Source organism: Anopheles aquasalis, chromosome 3, assembly GCF_943734665.1.
Source record: "Anopheles aquasalis chromosome 3, idAnoAquaMG_Q_19, whole genome shotgun sequence".
In the NCBI taxonomy this organism is placed as follows: Eukaryota; Metazoa; Arthropoda; class Insecta; order Diptera; family Culicidae; genus Anopheles; species Anopheles aquasalis.
Window position 1 is genome coordinate 32,909,096 of NC_064878.1, and position 22,292 is coordinate 32,931,387.

The 22,292-nt window shown below is 44.3% G+C and overlaps 4 protein-coding genes across 6 annotated transcripts in view; 1 reads left to right on the forward strand and 3 right to left on the reverse strand.

The window, feature by feature from the left end:
- LOC126578167 (formin-like protein) overlaps positions 1 to 16,539 on the reverse strand; it is a 23,544-nt gene extending 7,005 nt beyond the window's left edge. Inside the window, exons 1-3 of one of the 3 annotated variants that reach the window (XM_050240478.1) lie at positions 16,386 to 16,539; positions 10,001 to 10,584; positions 2,788 to 2,871 (exon numbers count right to left, since the gene is read on the reverse strand). In XM_050240478.1, the coding sequence (XP_050096435.1) occupies positions 2,788 to 2,871; positions 10,001 to 10,321 (405 nt within the window). In that variant the 5' untranslated portion in view covers positions 10,322 to 10,584; positions 16,386 to 16,539. The other 2 variants (XM_050240476.1, XM_050240477.1) reach the window with 2 other exon arrangements.
- Positions 16,540 to 16,800: 261 nt separating this feature from the next.
- LOC126575689 (putative uncharacterized protein DDB_G0288537) lies at positions 16,801 to 17,595 on the reverse strand. Its single transcript, XM_050236504.1, has 2 exons — positions 17,140 to 17,595; positions 16,801 to 17,081 (listed from the first exon to the last, which is right to left on the reverse strand). The coding sequence occupies exons 1-2, from the start codon at positions 17,509 to 17,511 to the stop codon at positions 16,944 to 16,946; spliced, it is 510 nt and encodes a 169-aa protein (XP_050092461.1). The 5' UTR covers positions 17,512 to 17,595; the 3' UTR covers positions 16,801 to 16,943.
- A 292-nt stretch (positions 17,596 to 17,887) lies between these two features.
- LOC126576528 (uncharacterized) lies at positions 17,888 to 19,906 on the forward strand. The gene is made up of 3 exons (XM_050237838.1): positions 17,888 to 18,101; positions 18,167 to 19,439; positions 19,522 to 19,906. Exons 1-3 carry the CDS (start codon positions 18,005 to 18,007, stop codon positions 19,754 to 19,756), a joined length of 1,605 nt encoding a protein of 534 aa, XP_050093795.1. The 5' UTR covers positions 17,888 to 18,004; the 3' UTR covers positions 19,757 to 19,906.
- A 67-nt stretch (positions 19,907 to 19,973) lies between these two features.
- LOC126576529 (4-hydroxyphenylpyruvate dioxygenase) lies at positions 19,974 to 21,666 on the reverse strand. The gene is made up of 3 exons (XM_050237839.1): positions 21,403 to 21,666; positions 20,257 to 21,324; positions 19,974 to 20,165 (listed from the first exon to the last, which is right to left on the reverse strand). The coding sequence occupies exons 1-3, from the start codon at positions 21,403 to 21,405 to the stop codon at positions 20,091 to 20,093; spliced, it is 1,146 nt and encodes a 381-aa protein (XP_050093796.1). The 5' UTR covers positions 21,406 to 21,666; the 3' UTR covers positions 19,974 to 20,090.
- Between the last annotated feature and the right edge of the window lie 626 nt (positions 21,667 to 22,292).

Here is a 22,292-nt window from a genome sequence, read left to right on the forward strand (position 1 = left end):
TTATGCATACACAACGGCCACGCCTATAGGGCAGGCAGGCAGGCAGGCTTACATCATGATCATGATGATGATGATGGTGACGTTATGCGCGATCTATGGCCATGCGTGGATGCTCATGATGGATTCACTTGGCATCAACTGTGTGAGGTCTAGCATGTGGAGAATGAGAGAGATTGATTGCCAGAGGTCAGTCGGTCGAACTGTGTTACAAACAACAGCCACTTCAACACCCTTCGGACCACTGCTCCACTATTACGCCGGTCGCTGATTTGCTATTATTTTAAGCAACATTATCACAATGCTACATGGGGTGGTCATCCACCACAAACGCCACAAATGGACGCTGCTGCCTGATACGCCTCTTGACGTCGTCGACGAGTGTTTATGGCTTATCATACTCGACTATACTTAAACAGCGTACCCCGAGATTGAGGTCATAATCATGCTTCCCTCTCAATGCGTAAAACACTGTTGCTGTTGAGTCACAGTATTATTCATCGGATTCGATTCGTTGGTATATCGGTTACACAGTCATAGGTTCTCCTTGGGTCACCCCGTCACACCGGTCGAACGTTTATAACTTCCAAATAACTCAGTAACAGCGTTACAGCGCTCGCTTGGTATATGTTAATTTCGTTTATCAGAGCGAAAATCGAAATCTACGATGGCTTGCATTGTGGTTAACACTTCATTTGATCGATGTCATATCACCACGCATCACCCTGTCCATCAGAGGATGAGGCAACATTGGTTAGCACTTCCTATTTACAGTGCATTTATCACTTGCAACGGAATGTAGCACATTAGTTGAGTTTTATAAAATACATTCTTGTCAATTCGACCAAAGAAGATATCCAGCAATTCATTTACTTTACCAGGTGTATCAATACCTGTTTGCTAGATTTATTATGTAACAAGCACTTGGACAGTTGTTCAACAAAAACCACCGCACCGAATTGTTATCAACTGAACATTGCTATTATGAAGAGCTATTGTCAAAATAAAAACTTTGGTTGAAACAAAATGCTTGCTGTTTGTATCATATTTTGGGCACGCTCAATCGATTGTATCTTATAGAACAAGGATTTGCTGAAAGAGGAGATCTTAAGATGTAATTTTGAGCGCTATGGTGGACAACAAAGATTATACAGGAATGTTTCGTTGAATTTTCACAGAGCTGTGTTTGATAGGATAATTGGTGTATGGTTTAGTATGATTGTAAGCTCATGCTATGTATAACTATGTTTTAAAGTTGAATTAACAAAATGTTTTATGCATACACCGTGTCTTTTCGGCATAAGAATAAGTAAGACAGGGAGGTTAAGAAAGAGAAGTTTATAAAAAAAAAGAGACGGAGAGAAAAAAAACGGCTTAGTGGCATAATGTCTAAATCTAAGCCTAAATCTGCATGCGTCTTAGGTCGGTATCAGTTTTTATTGCAGTCACTTGTACGATACGCATTCACGGTGTACCAGTAAACCAAACGCACAAGATAACTCAAAAGAGTTTTGAATGAACATTTTCAATGCCTATGCCGTAAAGGCAGTACACCAGTAATTCGCGGTTGTTGTTGTAGGTTCCACAACTACGTTAAGAATAAATATTTACCATTTCTTAATTGAAGGGTATAGTGCCAGGTGCCAGGTTTTAGTCGCTCTCAGATTATTTTTAAAACTTTACATCATCGTCTTGAAACAGTTTCTAACGAATCTGTAGTAGGAGAACAAGCCCAAGGTTTAAGGCCATTGCTGTAAGGATGTTAGTATAGCACAAAATTTGCATCGATATGTGCACCTGTTCCTGACGGTCAAATGTCAAGTTGCCAATTCGGGGAGTATGATTAATTATGGTTTCGTTCGTTCGAAAGAGGAACTACACAATCCATGCTTGTGTGAGTTTCTCGCAGTCACGGTGACCAGCGAATATTTATGCCTAACATGTTCCGCTCGGCTATATCCATCTTTCGGTGGATTTTTGCAAACAATACCGAGCCAATTTCAACGAGAGATAGAAGTACACGGATACTGATGTTAGCAATTTAATTGCGATGTAATACGAGTAGATAGAATACCAGAGAAAAAAATTCTTCAGTAAATCAAGTTACAACATTCAACATAAAAATGTAGAAAACTATCGCCGCATGAACTGATGATCAAAGTGGTTCCTAGAAATCGGATCCATATTCTGCTATGGACATTTACAGCCGCAAAGGTCCGATGCCTTTGTCACAATAGAGACATCACAATCATACACCTCATCATTATTGGCTGAGAATGTATCCCGCTGTAGGTAATTTCAATGCGAAAACCTTGACGATGACAGTAGCAAGCAAGCAGGCAAACGACACAGACGCATGTGCCCAGTGTGATGCGGTCACCAATAAATTAATTAAACAATAAATCATTGTGTGTCGTGTGAGGAAATTGCCAGTATAGCACATAGCATGCATTATGACATGTTTTTTTTACTGCTTGAATTGTATAGTTAGATTGTAATTCATTCGTTTCTGAGTAAGTTGATGGAGTATGGTAGCCAAGGTGAACATTAGTCGGCACGTCGGAACCTTTCCTAAACACGCACATTTTTACACACGCGTGGTGCAAAAAAAAAGGTGCATAATGTCCTCTAAGTTTTTAATAACCACATTAATATCCTTCTCTCTCACGCTATCATGCGGAAGTTTCGCTAGCTGATACCTCGACAGCATATCGGCACTGGTACCGATAGCCTCAAGTAGTTTAAACAATTACGCATGATGTCATTCGTAGAGCTTAACAAGAGGCTCACCTGGTCACAAATGATGTCCCATTTTTTCTCGTTGTCGTAGTTCTTTAACAGCTTTGCCTTATCCGCCGGTAGATCCATTGAAGCCTGTGAAAGAAAATGTAAGAAAGCAATATTTAATATGAGTACTGACCGAGAATTAAGCAACTTCGGTTTGTGGATATGTATCTGTAAACTTTTTTTCCTCAAATTTGATTGATCATAAAGCAAATCTGCAAGCGTGTAGTGATCCCCATTTGGCAAACAAAATGGAACACAAGAGTTTTTATTGTTCTCGCCACAAGTTTAGTCTAGTCGCGTAGCAAATTTCAACGGAAGAACGAGTCAGCAAATCAAAGCCAAGTGACCGACAGCCTTTGATCAGGCAGAGTTATTCATGTTACAGCTGGCTGGTGGCGTGCGAGCACCACATGCATGTCGGGTCCAACGGAATCGCAAATGCGTATGTCGTAAGTTTGTATAAAACTGGGGTCGCCGCAAAATTGACTACCACGCGCGGGTGGATCGCCATTTTCGCTGCCAACTTCAAGACGGTTGCACAACAAATGATTCATTGTGGGTTGACTTCCACCAAGTGTTCGAAGCGCCAAATGCCGGTCCATGCGGGCATGAAATTCATTTCACACCAGTTTAGTTGACCACTTGAATTTGAGTATTGGCAACAACAACAGCCCGTGCAAGACTACGACGACCACGACGACGACAAAGACACGGCGCTCTTGCAATCGATTTTAAGCGCCCACGCTTTGCGATGATACGAGAGCTTCTATTGTGGCGCCAGTAATCAATTAGAAACGCTTTTTAAACAAAGATCACTGTCCTACTTTTCTCAATTCCCTCTTACTTGCTGCTACAAAATCATTATTTTATGCACGCTCCATTTTGTTGTTTTGTTAAATATTATCGAAACAAGAAAAAATACCGAAACGTACTCTGATAAAAGATAAACGTAGATAAAAACTATTTCACTTCAATGGACTTCTTCATGTAAATGCAATGTTGGCATTAAACATTTTTTAATTGCTTGCATGCGCATTGGATAGAAGCGTTTGTTTTAACAAGAGAATGAAGCAGTGCCAAGAGGCACTGATGAATCAGCTGCTCCAGGAAGTCCTTATTACAAATGAGAGAGAAAAAAGAAACGCCTGAAGAGCAATATGGGGAAGTTGTTTCGCATTACGAGACACGAAACGAAAATAGAAGAAAAAAATTACGCTAGAGCCGTGATGAAGAGGTTAGCTAATGCCGCTCGAGATTGTGGCTGAGAGAGACGCCTGAAGTGCGTTTGTTTGGCATATGACTCATACAACAAACTAACTGCCTCTCCTTGGAGTTCTGAGCCTCTGAAATATGATGACCAGAGGTACCGTATATAGGCCCAGTTTAATGTAGCGGGTTATTATAGGTTTTTCGTATTTCTCTGGGCTAGTAATCAGTTTTGGTAATTGAAAAGACACTAGAATACCCGGGCGGTTTGACCAGCGTCCACAATCTCCAAACCAGATCTCTGACGAAAATGTTGGGCCATGGCTACTCATTTTCAGGGCACACTATGCGCAATGTGCATTACTTTTTGTGCCACCACAAAAAATGCAATACAGTCGTGTAATGAGAAGGATACGGGTAATATCATCAATCTTCAATCTGCTACATTTGACAGCAAACCAAATGGAATGCATGCAAGGTGAAAGGTTGATTCGTTGATACATTCTACAAAATGTAGTTCATTTAAGTGAAACACAGAAACCGGTATTCAAATGACCTGATTCCTGGAAATTTCGATTCTAACATTCCACGCAAGAAGGCCTACTGAATTGCGTTAGGATTGTGGGCTTCAAGAGCAAACGAGAGAAACCTGTCGTTTGTTCGGTATTTCAGAAGTAAGGCATTCTGAAGCAAAGCAAGGCCAATTCACTAAAACAATCGCAATAATCTAAAAGAAACGGGAAGGTAAGTGCATCGAAAAAGACAGTTTAACCTCTGCTTCTGCTAGTGTTCTCCTTCCTCCTTTTGGCTCTTTAGTTTAATATGCTCCTCAATTCTTGCTTAAATAGATTGGAATCAATAAAAATGGATGAGTAGTGAACTACAAAGAACAGCTGTGTAAAATGTTCTTGATTACTGTGGTTTCAATGTTTAAAAGTTATATCAATCATACTAGTCATACGGCAAACTTACTACACGATAATAAGCCATTACGTTCCACGATAACGGTGGAAATGTTGTTCAAACAGATTTTTTCGTACCTTCGACTCAAAACCAACGCTAATGATTGCAATTTAGAGCAAAATGTCTGACATACTTTTATGTCAACACGATGTATTATTGACAAAGTGTTGAGTTCACTATGGAAACGGGGACATTAGTGATGTATGGTGGACTTCAGAGCTGATCAATTATTACAGGCAATTATTACTAGAAACGTCACAATTCGAACGATCGCAGATGCTTGAAAATTTCAAATCCGGTTCAAAGGTTACAATCGTATTTTCCAAGCCTCAATTCGCCCTATCTCCAGAATAATAACGTTTTACATAGCAATTATCTAATACGGATCGGGTATTTAGTTTTGCAACATAAATTTCTTCAAAAGCACACACATGGCAGCTGTTATCGGTTCTAGGCGAAAGCTATAAAACCAAACGGATTATAAAAATACAATCGTACATTTGCCTTTGCTGGTCTAATCTATGTCTTCTGTTTTCGTTTCAATGAAACAGATACTCTTTAAAACATTTTACGGCTCCATCCGTATCAAGTCTAGCCGTGGCCGTAATAGATTTCTGTTTATTTCTGGTGTGACATCGCCTCCCTCCAACGGCTCTCGGCAAACCCGGTGCCATGCAACCCTTCGCTCCGGCAAGGCCGGTGATTCATTAGACACCAGCCGCAAGCACCGTTGGAGCAATTGATGAAACCGACTGAAACCGAGGTATAGCCTCGGAGAATACGGTCTCTTGCATCTGAAGTGCTCATTTGATGAAACAACCCCAAAGTACAGTTGGCTCCCTAACGTTAAGTAGTGATCAACGACGCACGATCCGATGGTTCCGCGTCCAGGCGTGCGTGGTGCGTGTGCACCCAAACGTTGCGCGGTTCATGGTACTCGTATGCTCCGCAAAAGCCAGCTGCTGGCTTGGCTGCTTTCTATCTTTGCCTTCCTCGTGGCTTGATAATCTTTGACTTTACGGTACCGTTCCACGACCCCGCAGTCACAAGAGGAAGTTTGTTGACAAAGCTGGCGATCAAGACGTTGAGTGGAGGGGGCCTTGCCTTGCCTTGCTGCTATGTTCACTTTTCGTACGATCAGTACCCGGACGAGAATACTGTTGTAGAAGAGATAAGCATCATACATTGGCTCTTTCTACAAAGAGGAAGATTGTGCGCGCGAAAGAGAGTTCGCCATGAGCGCTGATATAGGTGATCTAGCTTTTAAACTGCGTTCTCCTATTTGTGGCAGAAGCTGAAGGTTGGCGTGGAGGATGTTTCCTCTTCGCTTGCACTCTCGGCGAAAATAGAAGAAACTTTATTTCTTAACCGCATTCATCTTTATAATTTTTGATCGATCTTATATCCTATCACTAACTTTGTTTTTTTGATAAAGTTATGAAAGTTATTCACCATTATACTTTATCGTGATGGAAATCCTTGTCAGTTACAATTGATACTGTGGTTTCAACTTTTCAATAACTGCATTATTCAATTTAAGTTTCTAAATTTCAAATAAACTAATTAAAATGCTGCGAAATAAAACAATTAATTAGCTGGTAAAAATGAAGAAAAAAAACCACCAACAATAAACCAAATGCCGATACATACGACGATAACTCATAAACAAAAAATATGATAACGATACCACAAATCAAGCAATTATTTGAATTTGATTCCTCTAATGCCCATTAACTGGTTCATTTAAAGAGACAATGGATCTAATTAATTAAACTCAAGGCGTACCGCTTTCAATTCGATTTGGATACTACACCATAACCCCTCCTCTATGCTCCCTAAGTTCATGGTCTGCGTCAATTTGATTGCCCTGCTACCCATCGGCGGTCATATTCATTTAAATGGATGGATACCCGTTTCTCTTTCGCTTTTCCTCAAACATATGACTCATATTGCTGATGGGGAGCATCACAACGGCGATGATGGGTTGGTCCCCGTTGATAAACATGGTGGTGGTGGTGGTGGTGGTGGTGGTGGTGGTGGCGATGGTGGTTCCAGCAGCCATGAGCTCCGCTTATAATGCGGCTAAAAAGTGCTTTGTGACGGCCCTTCAGCAGTCAGGTCAATTTATTTGCATCTTGTTGGCCTCAAATCGCAGATCCGTGCAATGCAATGCCACTGTGGCCGGTGTGACTCTGTCCCGCTACGTCTGTGCCGCCCGGCTTTTCAACCAATCGAAATAAATCGAAAACATCCGGTAGAGATACGGACATTTGACAATAATTTTCGCTAATAAAAGTAAATAGAAGGTCTTCCTAGGACTGACAGAAATCCCAAACTTACCACAACATTCCTAGAGCGTGTTATGCTAAATATTATTTATAACTTTGCAAACATTTCAAATAATGTTTAGGCAATGAAACATGTCTGATAACACTCCAATGCCATCGTTTCGTATGAAGGTTTTCTCTTGCAATCACTTGCATCACCAATTCCTACTTATTTGAATGCCGTTTCCCTTCAAACAGACATACTTTCAGTTTTGGTCCACCGACACGGATCATTGACAGCCGGTTGGGATTCGTGATACATAGCGGAGCGATCCCGAGAGAGGTGAGCCTCGAAAAGATCAAATGCACACACCAAATGGTTTTCATTCCATTTTCAGTACCCTTCTGAAGCACCATAAATGGGTGCTGGATGGTGGCGGTTCGTTCGGAAAGGCCTATCGCCAAGGTCTGAACCGAGTACACAATTGACCGGAGTCTGCAGCCACCTCTCTCTCTCTCTATCTCTCTCTCTCTCTAGTGAGCCTTCGTTCGGTGTCATACAGATCTATGCTGTCACGCTTGAACTACTTTCCAAATTTGTCATCACGAAATACGTCAGTGGGCTTTAAGGGGATGAATTGTAAAAGAAGAGTTTGAATTGAAGCCAGTATCTGCGTAGAATGCTTCATATTTTTACATACTCAATAGTTGTACTGTAATAATATACATTAGCATGCCAAGGTAAAATTGTTTCATCACTCTAAACAAAGGCGTTAAAATACATCCGTCACTGCAGCACGTAAAGTACTAAAACTAATAGTGCAATGTTATCGTGAATGAACTATTTTCCCAGCTCCGTCCTAGTGCTATGTGTCCTTGTCGGAGTACGTGCGGATACAGAACTTTGAGTTAAATGGCGGAACTAATAGCAAACGTATGGGCTCTCTACGCATGATATCGTTTGGCTCTTGACGATGACGATCGCACTTTTCATGGTCATTGTGTAAATCAGAAACAGCCATTCAAATTGCACCTTACAGTCGAAAAATTAGAAGCTGTGCAGACACGTGACCAACTTAAAAAAAAAACAGTGACGAACGAATCAATAAGCCAAACATTTTTCGTATCGTCAAACATTTCGATTAAAAATTTTTGGTAATTTTGTTTTGGTTTATGGTACTTTAAAAATTATTTATAATGTAATAATGATTTAAAACCTAGCAGCTAAATAAAAAATGTAGCTAACGCTACCCCAAGGACTACATTAGCAATTTTCTCATCTCACTATTTTAGCCTTTTAAAACACAGTAATTTTAAAAAGCCACATAAGTAGCAACAATTGTTATAATAGTAACCAATTAAAATGACCGTAGCGTGATAAAGTTTATATATTTTTTTAAAGTCCACGTATATTCTCCGTTTTATTTCACCGCGACTGTATATCGTTGAAAAGGTTTGGAGTCTGATCGATCACAAAAGATCAAAATCCAGAACAAACACGCCAGACGAAGAAGCGTTTGATATAAATTACTTGTTAAGTAATACATGCCTCAACATATTATACTATCATCTCGACCCATAGAATGAACATTGCTTTATACCGGAAATTAATGCAAACAAGGTCACGCCAAAACAAGCAGGATGTATGTCACGCAAGCTGCTTCCGTCAAGAGCATCCCAGCATCCGGAAAATACATTCTTATTCTTTCATTCATCCCTCGTTATTTAAGCATCGTCTGCAGCACAGGCCTACTGGGTAATCCAGGGGAACCAAAACATAATGGTGAGTCAATATTTGTACTCATGGCAACGCATAAGGACTCCTATTCCACGTAGAAGAACCTAAAGCGACATCCCTAGTGGAAGCGAAGTCGCGATAAAAGCAAAGCTTCCGCTATTTATCTGCAGGGCATTCACACTGATGGTACTCAAGCGGTGACAAAGAAACCGTCTATCACAAAGTCTCTTCACTTTTGCTATCGGGCAATTCAGTCTGAGTTCAGTCAGTCCGCCAATTGCACCTCAACGGTGTATCAAGAAAGGAAAAAAACTCTACCAACAAACGTGAGCGATTGAATGAAGTCATTTTGCCATTGAGTTGTAGATGACTCACCCGCGTCCATCTAGAGAGTTCTGCACTTCAAAGCCAGAGAGTGAGATCATAACCATCATTTCGTGTGGCAAGACGCTGGTCTCCCATTGATTCGGGGAGTTGGATTTCTTGCAGCTACCGTGCTTATGTTTGAGATATTCGCACGATACGGCAAGCGACAAGTCTTCAACCAGTTGTCCGACCTCCATAAATCTCCCAATTGGTACATGTTATCCGCACTGCAACATGCGTGTGAAAATCACTTGTTTATGCATGTTCACCCAACCGAATAACCTGTATTATCGTCGGCAAAGGTACAAAAACATTGTCTTCCACAGCTGCGGAAGGGATACAAGGGTGTTTCGGTAGGTTCACTAATATTTCATCACCATTAAATTAGCATTTTATGACATACCCCGGAACAAACAGTAGGGAGCTTTCTTCGGAAAAAAAATCTATGAAAAAGAAGCCATCTCTGTTACATGCATGGTTTGTCAAATACGATCGACAGACGATACCAGAGTACGGGTAGTGTGCCGGAAACATCCAACGGCATACCGTTACCTGGGGTTACACGCCTAAAGCGAAGTAGCCATCATGAAATGTTTTCCATTTCTCGTCGTCTCGCCGATGAGTCACAAAGTTGGAATATACATTATTGAGCAAATCATGTATCGTTTTTACTTACCAAGACTTTCGCAAAGCGTCGATCGAGCTCCCCCGTGTCCGGCATAGGTTGCAAATTTCGGGATCGTATGCTCGCCTGCCGGACGTGGCAACTGGACTTCCAAGTGTCGATGCTGCTGCTACCGGATGGCGATGGAAGAATGGAGCATGGTTGCCGAATGTCTGGGTAGGCCGCAGCATCGACAATGACACCATCTTTACCGCCGTGCCCGCGACCATTTCCCAGCATCATGCCTCCACCTAGGCCGGATCCCACATCAGATCCGCCGGCCCCACCGCCACTGGCAATGCTGTTAACTGCTTTCGACGATGCGAGCCCCATGGCTAACAGGGAAAACGCTTAGCTTCTGGTTATTCACTATCCCTGTCGACTTTCGTTGTTATATTCTATTGTATGCGCGGCGGGACACTTCTGTTGACACTTTCTATTGGTCCTTTCAAGAGGAACATCACTATGTAAGCTGTTGCTAGTGAACTTCGTTTGCTCTTTCCCAAACACGCACCATTCGCTGGTTTGATTCCAAGTTGCCTATGGTTACAACACACTTTGCTCAATCTTAGTGCACCATAAACACACAAGCTTGCCTGGGAACGATAAATCGATGACAAAAACGAGCCTCTGGAAAACACACAGTCGTGGAGTGTGGAGTCGTTGTTCACCGATTATACACTCACTGCTGACGCTGACGCTAACGCTGACAAGGCACAACAAATATCTTGAGACAAAAGTCTCCACACGATTTCAGTAACGATCACAACACTTTGCCAGAAACATTATCGTCGCAACGCAATCGCGACGCCGCTCTCAGTCGAAACTCGAGCCCAAGTGGTGTGCGCATGCGCCACTGCTGCCCGTACACGTACGCGTGTACACATAATGCCAAGCAAGCATTACTGCGCGAATCACGCCTACCGGAAGCTATCGCCATATGCGGGATATGATGAATGCCTGCACTCTCCTCCCTCGCTGTACTGTTGCTGCGATAGGGGTAACTTTCGGTGACTGTTTGCATGTATGAGTATGATAGTCAATAATAAGCCGGAAGGTATGGAAGTAGTAAAGAAGATGGAAATCGCACAGAACAGAACCCTCCGAAATGATCGCCGTCTGAATGGTGGCTACTGGAGCTATAGGGTGTACCCGGGGGAAAAAAGCAATCCACTTCCGGAATGGAGAACACACAGTTCTTCCCGTTCGTTCCCGAACTTCCCGTGGGGCCCCCACCAGGAAAAGATCCGCTGTGTTTTATATGCGTCGTGTTATTCGCGCTTTGCCCGATCAACCGAAGCGTTACGGAGGGGCTCGATGAGCTTGGGTACACGTGTTAACTCGTCCCGACAAGTTGCCACGGTTGTACAAGCGGTCATAAGCACACGATCGATTGGTTGCTCATTCGCCGTGATGAAGTTTTTGGTACAAAAAAATCATTAACATCGGTTGGGGGCGGAAAGCTGCTTCCTATCGGTTTTTTCTCTTTCCTCTTCGTTCATCACTGTTCATGATCTGTTGATCTTTCGATGAGGAGGAACTACCCCACACAAGCGGATCCTACAATGAAGAATAAGAAAGGAAAAAGGTGAATTAGTATTTACCGGCTGCTTATCGGTGGCGAGATGGTGTATGAATGAGAAAGTTTGTTTTTTCGTCCCAGCTAATAGAATGAACAATCGATCCCCCGAAGATTCCTTCAACGAACGATGACAAATAAATCCATTAAAAGCTTTCCAGCAATATCCGGGGAGAAAAAGACAAATGGGAACAACAATGCCAGGGAAGAAACAGAGACAAAATTGCACTACACCATCATAAACATTCCCCCCCGCAATAAATGACACGTTCAGTGTGATAAACATATAAATCAATTTAAATTATCACATAGTAAAAAAAGGAAGACGGTTCAACGTGCTCACGTTCTAGAGCTGAAACGTGTCAAACTGCATCCAGCAAAGAACGCAATCGCTGTAGCGCTCCCGAGGCGGCCGGTTAAACCGGTAAAGCACTGTTGTCCAAACAAATTTTCCATCGACGTACTTGGATGAAAAAAATCTAGATAAACGATATGAAAGAAATGCAATGCAATATTTTAACACTAGGCAATATTTTAACGGGCGTTGAATTAAAAAATTCATAAATTGGGAACTATGAAGTTAATTTCCGGTGTTCAGCGCACCTTCTTGATCGTTGAAAAATTATTGAACCTTTTTGGCAATGTCATAGTTGAGCAAATACAAGAAGGGTTAGGGCACAATTGTTGGCCAGCTGAACTTCATTGGAGCATAACGTATGCATCGCATTGCATTCGCTACAGAAATGCAGCCAAGTCAATGGTTAGTTTATTTATCAAGTTAACCTGAGTTAGACGCGAAGCGAATAGATTGACCAGCATTGAAACATATTTAGTTCTGTAACTATTATGATACACAATGTTTCCTTCACTTCGTTCAAAACCTAGCAAATAACCTTCGATCAGCTGGATTGAAACTTACTCGCATTTCACGAACGCGGCGAGAAACGGTTTTGTGCAAAGTATTTATGCGCCATCATAAACTTCTCGTGCCGTTTGCGTGCTTTAGATCACTTTGCCCGGGGTTGGTTTGCGTCAGTCAATCGTACAAATGGAAGTCGACTCGTCCCAACATCAATAAATCGTGTGTTCGTTGTACTACGACGTTCCACCAACTCTCGGACGCTGTATAGTGAGGAAAAAGGCGCCCAAAATTCGCGTGACCCGGCTGCATCAATGTGTGTTTGTTTGGGAAAATTTGGATGCTTGGAAATGGAAGATTCATGTCGAACAACGCCACTGTGTTTGGCGCCGCTGCTGTATAGCGTGGCCTGCTTGTTGGTGGCTCCATGGCGCCCAGAGGTTCAAGAGGCTCACTTTGCCCGGCTGCTTTGCTCCCCTTCCGGGCATTTTCGTTTCCATTATGCCGTTCCATTCCATGCTATTTTCTCTTCCCATTTTCAAGCATTCAATTTTTTGTAGTGTAGCAATCGATTGAACGATCGACCGGTCACTCGCCACTCGAATATGCTTCGCTTTTCGCACTGCCCCGGGTTTTTGGCCTTATGACCAAACGATCAAGCAAAAAACAAGCGTTTAATAACCCCCGGCAGAGTTTATGCTTCCCTCCGCTAAGCCTCCTTCGCGTCTGCAATTTGGTTGTAATTAAAGGAATAACGCACCGATGCGAAATCTTTGGCGAAGTCTGATCTAGGGTTCCGGAAAAAAACACATACGGCTGATCCTTCGTCGCATTGTTGTGATGTAAAATAGTTGTTTTATTATGTAGGGTATGATATTTTTACATTATTTTCACCACCCAAAGAATTTTAAACTAAAAACATTACTTTTTTATCAGATCTGCCTTCGTAACGATGTGAACCAGCACACAGCATCCGGTTGTTGGAGTAATGGACCGATTTGAACCATCTGGTTGTCAAATGCAACTCGCAGGATTGGAACCGAACCAGAGCCTACTAGCGCAATATAGTGCAACAGAGACGGCCGTTGTTTGAATGTCTCTCGTGCATCGCGCATCACAGACGCACACTAACACCAACGTATTCCCTATTCGAACTGTGTGGGTACAAATCATTGAACTTTGTACCCTCCCACCGCGATTTGGATGGCTATGGTGCATTGGCGGGGCTCGTCACCTTCCAGCGGATGCAGCAGGGTGCACCATACCAGACCAGACCACACCAGACCAGAACAACCAGACCGCAGAACCAAAACAGAACCAAACGCTACAGAAGAACCATGCAAATGGTTTCAGCTGCCACCCGTAGGAATCCAGCCACATGGAGTTGCCTATCGTTTCAAACCGATGCGATTCCAGAGCATAAAGCACCGCCGCTGGCAGGCAGGCAGTAGGAGGAGTGGCGCAGCAGCTACTGCTTCACAGAATCAACATCTTCAGGGCCCGAGCGTAGCATCAGACTCCGTCTGAAAGATGCAAGCAAAGGGGAGGGGGGGATAGTATACGACGAAGCCGCAGCAGGAAAACATGGAGGGATCACCCCCAATAACACCTACTAAGCGACCATTTGTTGGTTTTACATGTAGTTGTGTTGCGCTATTCCCGTGTAGAATCGATGCTTTTGTACGACACTGTTCCACGTTGATAAACAAACGCCCATAAACGTTGATGGTTTGTTTGCTGATTAGTAATTAGCGGGACGTATGGATGTGAGGAATATTTGAACACTATTTTGTTGTAAATTTTGGAAAAAACCCCAAAAGCAAAAGTGCAAATGTATTTAAGCACTTTATGCGATATTTATACATGGATTGTGCAAAGATCCACGCGTTTAATCAAAGTAGTCTTGCTAAATAAAGTGAGCACACAACGCAAGTGAGTTCGCAACAACAACGATTGCAGAAAACGACAATTGGTTATGTGTTTGACCTTAAGCTATCTTTCGGTCCCAAACATGTATCGCGGTGCGACGCAACCAACGGAATGTGGAATGTGACGTCTTCTTAGGGCTGGAGCTCCGGCGAAGAACCGGCTTGCAAGGGTCTCGCTTCAGTTATGGCTTCGACGCTGGTTTTAGCTTAAAGCAAAGCATGCTATGGCGTGTGCACGAGACGGAGCTCCAGAGCTGGCTCCAGCATCCAGAATCAACAACGACGGCATCTCGGCAACACATCGATCGTCTTAATAGATTAACTTTCATTCATGTGACCCGCCCGCGGTAACAACACACGTAAAGAGCCGTGTTGGTGGAGAGTTTGTGGCCGGTGTTTGGGTGGGGACGGCAGCGGGAGGAACGCTGCTGCTGCTGCTGCTGCAGTCATTGAGGTCTGATCTGTGAAAAACCGGATCTGTAGGAGCTAAGCAAGGGACGCCCCTTATGACTCTTGGCACTTGGATATCGCCCCGGGTAGGTACGAGAGCGATAGAGATAGAAAGCGAAAAAACGGCGAGGGATTTTTTTTTACGAAACCCCGGGGGCGTACGATTCTGGTACGTTCCCCATCGCTAGGGTCTTTTCGGTCAGATTAGTCCGATGTTGAAGGTACAAATTTACCACAAATGGCATGTTGGTTTGTACAGATTTTAATATTCGTCTGGGACTCTGGTCGAATAAGGTGGTCTGAGGAAGAGGTAGCAGGTCTTGACAGAATGCAAATGACCGTGATGGCGGTAGTATGGACCCAAGTATGCAATCCCGTCTGTCAGGCAAGACAGACATCGTAAGCGACGAACTCGAACACTCTCGTTTGCGTATTTCTCAAGCAAACATTTGCTTCAGCTGCTACTGCGTTTCCGGTTGGCATGATGAGATTTGGTAGTCTGTAAACGCGCGGCTTATCTTGGCACCCAATCGCACAACTTATCGACCCTCTGTTCCGAAAACACGTCAAGCAGGAGAATGCACTTTTGCATTCCACGCACAATTCGCTGCATTCGGCCGGAATGAGCGTCGTCGATACAGTCCTGCGGCTGTGTGCAACGGAACGTCCTTTGCGTCGTCGCTGCCAATCCTCACACTAACACTACCAACCAGATCCTGCATCATGACGACGGAGGGTGCAACACTGCATTTTTTTGCATAGCAATAATCTTTGTCCACCTTTGACACGCACACATTTGTGCAAGCATTTTCCATCGCACACACCCGTTCCGTTCTGCTTAGAGGAAAGGATCGACTGCAGGCAACACAGCCAAGAAAGTCCTTTAACTCCCTCTCCCTTCGGAAAATATAGGGAAAACACCGGTTCCTTTGTTCTCACCACGCAGCACCATGAGCCTTTTATTTTTAGCGCAGCATCCAGTATGCTGTGCACGCGATATGGAAACAAGGCAAGGCAACACCGCCCATACAGACGCGACGAAGATCGGGCATTCGATGAGGCTTCTGGAATTTGGAGGGCACAGCAGATACAACATGCACCACGATTCATGAATGCTATGAAAAGCACACACACACATAGGCACACATACACCATGAAATTATTAATTATAACATCAGTTATGAATGATCACCAGCACAGCGCGTTGCACAAACGACATGCGATCAGAATGCGAGATACGTTCGCTTCAAGATTCGGCCAAGGATCACCCCCTCCGAGTGCTATGCTAAGAACCACACACGGACGACTGCTGTCTCCCCCCGGTTCGTTCAACAGGTTTATTTGCTTTACTGGGCAAATGAAATGGGCCAAACTGAACATAAATGTTGTCGTTATTCACTAAACTCTACTTTAGGGAGCGCTGTAAGACGAGACAACACAAGCCCTCACACTTTACGCACCAAAGAAAGAACGGGCTGCCCGTCGGGCTGGGCACGTTCTGGCTCGATCACTTCACAAAGCACCAGGAGAGTAAACAAACTACGAGCATTACTTGGTAGCTGGATAGAAATGTGAACCTACCGTTCTTGATTGTGTATTCATTTATACCGAAATAAAAACTACGATTGAAACGAAACAGCCCGCACAGCGGCCATCTGGACAAAAACGAAACGCGGTGCACAACACACGAAAGTTAAATTATTTCTGTTCAAACTCGGCCAGCCAGCCCACCCGACGTGCGTGTTCTTAATGGACCGTTTGCTCGATTCTTCACAAAGATGCTTTTAAAGGGTTTCGCGTACAATGCATTGGTGTGCGTGTCATCTGCCCTGATAGCGCTACCCATATAGCCTTTGTCAGTCGAATTGGAAATCGGAAAAATATCGAATTAATAAAAAATATCCATTCATTGATAAAAAAAATGGCCTAAATATCATCTACAAAACCTTCGGCTACTGAAACTTTAAATCTCAAATGGGTTCCTTACGGAATTGTATTTAAAAAAAACGTTTTATTAATGTTAAAACCAGTTTTCCTAATTGATGAATGAAAACACACAATTCGTAGTATAGATTCTAAAGCACCCTTCCAGGAATCGTGTGTAAATGTGTTATTCAAGTGTTTTATGTGTAGTTCGTTCTATTTCAGTCCATCGAGCGTAGGGTCTGCTTCCGCTGTATCTTTGTCATTTTTATGGCCCTTCCGCGATAGATATTCCCATGGATCCTCCAGCATCGACGGGTGCAAGTAGTCCTCAATCCTGTAGATCGTCGTTTTCTGAAGAAAAGAAACAACTGTTAGCTTTCTCCTTAATCTGATTTCTGCCAACACGCACTTGATGATGCTGATGATGGTTTTGGTGCCGTCGTTGACCACTGTAATTCTGATGCCGATTTTGGTGCTGCCCCCTCCAATTCCGACCGTAGTTCTGGCCAGCCTGCTGCTCACCTGCGTTATCCATCGGTGAAAAGCTGGACCTGTCCTGGTTGCTGTGCTGCTGTGTTTGTCCAAAACGATTACGGTTCTGGTATCCTCCACCGCGAGACCGAGGTAGCATATGTTTCGGTTGAGCGGAATAATAATTCCGGGTTTCTGATCGGTTCTGTTGCGGTGTGCTGAATCCCAACGGCATCATCCGCTCGGTGCTGTGATACAAAGGAGGATTATCGTTTCCATGGCACGATCCATTATCAGCTGGAGACGACATCGTAGTTATGATTAGAATTAATCAGCAATTAAATTGTGTAACCTAATTACGAGATTTGGCGCTCTCGCGGCAAACTGAACCGAAATACACAAAAAAAAGTTTGTTTTGGATGCGCCAGCTGCCATTTCCAATAACCCTTGAGGAGAGCGTCGAGTGTCGGTGTCGAACAATTAAACGATGAATTAAAAAATAATATTCAAAAAATAATAATTAACTTAAGTAAACTGAAGCGCAAGATGTAATCAATTCAATATTAAAAAAAACTGTCGGTAAATCTATGCTGCCTAAAATGCTGCTGCAAAATTATTGATTTCCTCGCCAATGCACTGTCATATCCCCCGACCTTGAGCAGGCGCGGGAAAAGTTGGTCGTCAAGGAAAACCTGATTCGCCGTTCGGTGTCGTCCCGTGAATCGCAATGCAAATTGTGATGTGATTGATGCGCAATCGCAAATTGTTTAATAGAAAGGATGTCATGTGAGTGATCAAACACGATGAATTTAAGCCAGTTGTTAGCCAAGTATAGCGAGTTTAATGAAGTGAATGATGATTTGTTTGTTTATCTCGATCGGCTTCTTGAAAATGCCTTCGGTAAAGTAATCATTGTCGGTCTGTTGCCTATTAAGGTTATAAATCTCATTCGGACACTGTTTTAGAAATACACAAAAGGACGAAGGTGGCCACGGCTGAATTGCGGAAGCTTGAACTGCAACTAACGACTCGGAAACAGCCTGGTAAATCGGCGAGTCCCGCTTCTTCTCCGGTAAAGAAGCGCAAGATTCGATCCACCGAATCATCGTTCAGTGCACGCAAAGAGAATGTATCGGCTGTTGTGGAAGATTCTCACATATTTCCTTGCAAATCGGATCCGGAATCATCCGTTGGCGGGTGGTCCGTTCTTGAGCAGAATATAATCGATCCGGAAGAGTCCTTTTTTGCCTCTTCGCAAAGTCCGCACAAAAAAGAAGCGCTCTCCGTGTCAAGTGAAACGGCTCGCAATAACGCTTCAAATCGAGTATCATCGCCCGTCGTAGCTGTGAAGATAAGTCCCCCGCAAAGCAAGGGCAAATGGGAGGGAAGCCTGTTGCGGAAAAGTATGCTGGGAAGCAGCGTGACTAGCGTAAGCTCTGTGGATGAAATCAAAGCAAGCCCTGCGGCATCTTCCAGCCCAACGGTTGCCGGAAGCAAATGGGCATCGAAGAAGTTTCCCATCGATAATACCGCTGCTCCCAAGCATGAACATACTCCAATCAGTGTGAAACGTTTCTTTTCGTTGTGCGAAAGTCCTCACCGTCTGCGTCAGACTAAGCTATCCTTTACCGAGACGTCTGTTAATCGTGCCATTAAGAAAACTGTAGTTTCGAAAAAGCCAATAGAGGATGACTCTTGGATGGTTGATTTTGTCGTCCCCACGCCACCTTCCACAGAGCATAAAGGTAAATTGGCACGAAGCTGGAGAAATAAAAAGCAGTCGACGATGCTGCCAAAGGCAGACCATTCGGCAACGGTCAATAAATGCGCCTTAAACTTAGCAGCGGATGCAATCACAGCTAAGCGGGCAAGTAGCCATGAAGTCGGCTTAACCGATGTCGACCGAACGTTCTACGCAGGAGCGGATGGTGAAAGCAAGCAACTGGCCGCCAGCTCCTTGAAAACGAAAATCAAACCAGAACCACCATCGCAGCTGGAACACAACACAGTTACCTCTGATTTCAGCAAACCCAACAAGAAGGATGCTCGGTTGCCTAATGGCGTTTCGAACAAGGATATTAGTGACGTTGTGTTAGTGCAACCATCCAGCCAAGAATCGATTATTAGCCTGAGAGATTCGCCAGCACCCGATGGTGACATGGCATCACTAAAGGAGCAACATGGACAACATAATCAAACATTTGAAACAGCACCGAATAACTCAAAGACGGACATTTGGTATCGTATCTTCTTCCCCTCCCCTCCCCTCCCCCCCTTCCCTTATGCTAACTGTCCTTGCTCTATCGGTTCCACATTGCAGGGATGATCCGGTAAATGAAGTTGCACCTTTACAGCGATCAAAGTCTGACCAATCTTCAGACGATGATGCGCTGTGCGTCGATTGTAAAAAAATGTTTAAATTTCATAAAAATCGTGGCAGATCAGATGAAACCATACGATTTAAGTTGCCAAAAAATTGTCGCAGTTGCCGAATGTTCCAGCTACATCATACACCTCCAGACTTTTGGAATCCGGATTTTCTTCCCTCGCAATAATGCTGCAGCCCAAGGGAAGGGGAGAGCAATACCACATATGCAATGCACGGACACGGGCATGCTTTTCAAAAATTCGTGCCACGTTAATTGAATAGACAATCAATATGTTAAGGCCATCAAATACAACGATGCTCTGGGAGCGCACTGGTATGTTATCTATTCTTTCATTGATTGGTAAGTTATTTATGGTAACGTACCTTTCGATGCTTATTAAACAAAATCCATATTAGTTTTGTATCATGCTTTATTGAATAGAGATGTGCATAGAGACGGCATCGCTCAACATCAAATATCTGCAGTTTGTACAAACATTCACGCCCCTCTGTATCGTTGATTACAAATTGCCACGTTTTTCTTGTTCCGCCTCGATAGCTTCGAACAGAGCCTTGAAGTTTCCTGCCCCGAAACCCTGTTGAAATGAGACGAAAACGGAAATGTTACTACAGTTAGTCTTGCGGAAGAGCGGATGGAAGGTGTTATAGGATGGGTGCTATACGTACATTATGGTTGTGCCGCTGAATCACTTCGATGAACAGTGTTGGGCGGTCTTGCATGTTTTTGGAGAAGATCTGCAACAGATAGCCGTTTTCATCGTAATCGATAAGGATCTTCAGCTCCTGGAGGATGGCCATATCTTCTTTGATTTTGACACTACTCGACTTGAGCCGATCGCGCAGCTGATCGTAGTAGGTGTCCGGGATCGAGAGAAACTGTTGGCCCCGAGCGCGCAGGTTGCGTATGGCACCAATGATGTCGCTCGTGTTAAGCGCAATGTGCTGCACACCAGCGCCGCCGTAGTACTCGACGTACTCTTCGATTTGCGATTTCTTCTTTCCCTTGGCCGGTTCGTTAATCGGCATTTTTACCGTTTCCTCGTAGTTGGTCATCACGATCGACCGGAGCGCCGAGTACTCGGTGTGTATCTGACTATCGTCCACCGACCAGAAGCGATGGAACTGGAGCACCTTCTCATACCAGGCCGCTACCGACTCCATCTGCAGGTCCGGTTGATTACCGACCACATGATCGATAAAGTCCAACCGTGTCGGTGGTAGCGATCGCAGGAGCACATCCTCGTGCAGTGGGGCTCGATAACCGGGCAGAAACCGGCCCCGATACCCTTTACGCTCGACAAACGTGTGCACGGTGTCACCGTACGTCTGGACGGTGGCAAACCGGACCGTACCATGCTCGTCCGACTCCTGCCAGATGTCGCGCACTATCTTTGCGCCCCGTTCCTTCGCCCGCCGGACGATCACATCCAGCTCCTCTACCTCGAAAGCAACGTCCTTAACTCCGTCTCCGTGACGTACCAGATGATCTCCGAGCTCTCGGTGACCGGGCTCGTACGCGGACACGAACACGAACACGATACGGTTCTGGCGAACGGCATGCTTGGCCAACACTCGGCTACCCGTCTCCAGACCCTGGTACGCGTAATCCTCAAAACCGAACCGAGTCGTGTAGTAGCTAGCGGCCTGCTTGGCGTTGCCCACGTAGAACGTGATATGATCAAACGAAAGAAACTTTCCACCAGCCGGTTTCGGACCCTTATCGGTATACGTGGTCTGAAGACGAAAAGAGATCATCCACCATTATTAACCCATATGCCACGGTGGATCAATGGTCGCAACCCACACACTCACCATAGTATTGTGGAAGAAAATCTGCTATTGCTTATCACGAAGGGAGGGAAAAGGCAACACCTAGTGTTCTACAGTTCTCTCACACCCGGTAACACACTCGGTCACACACCATAAGGTAACAATAATCCGTTTTCCTTCACCACCTCGAACGTGATGACGATGTTTCAAATTCAAAACCACTTCTCAATACGTGCTTGTTTCACTTCTGTCCGATCACTGATTCCAATCCCACTCCTCGAAGAGTCTTTTATAGGTTCCCCGTATGTGATAGCAGCTCAAACTTGTACCTCACGCGACTCACGCCAGGTATTTTTTTCTCATTTTCTTTTTCTACCATGTCCTGCTGGCCGGAGTCTTGGACAAGTTTTTGTTTTCTTGCGACTAACGCGACAACGATCATCCTCGTTGTTCCCAACCGCGCTATCTCAGCTAACGCTCGTCGTCGTCGTCGTCGTCGTCGGTTACCGCGCGGTGGTTGGTCAATAGAATATAGGATGGAATGTCTGAGATGTCGCCAGGCACCGGCTCTCCAAAACCGGTCCCATCAGCCTTGGCGTCGGTGGGGGCGCAGGATAGATGTGTTTAGAACTTTCTCGCGTTGATAAGCGAAGGGATGGGAAATGGCATTCTCACGTTCACACGTGTAACGGCGGTGCAACCATATGGTGTTACTGTTGTTGCTAGCAAGACCAAGAATCTCCACTCAGTTTCGAACGCATCGGACCACATTGTCGGACAGTACACTCATCGCTGAATGCCTACTGGGATCGGGTTGAAGTAAACACGATATTCAAATTGCAAGCGACAGAGTAGTCCAGGTGGCTGTTGGCGCTTGTTGCTGTACTGGACGAGCCTCCTGAATGTGGCTTTTAGTTATACGCGCCACGCGC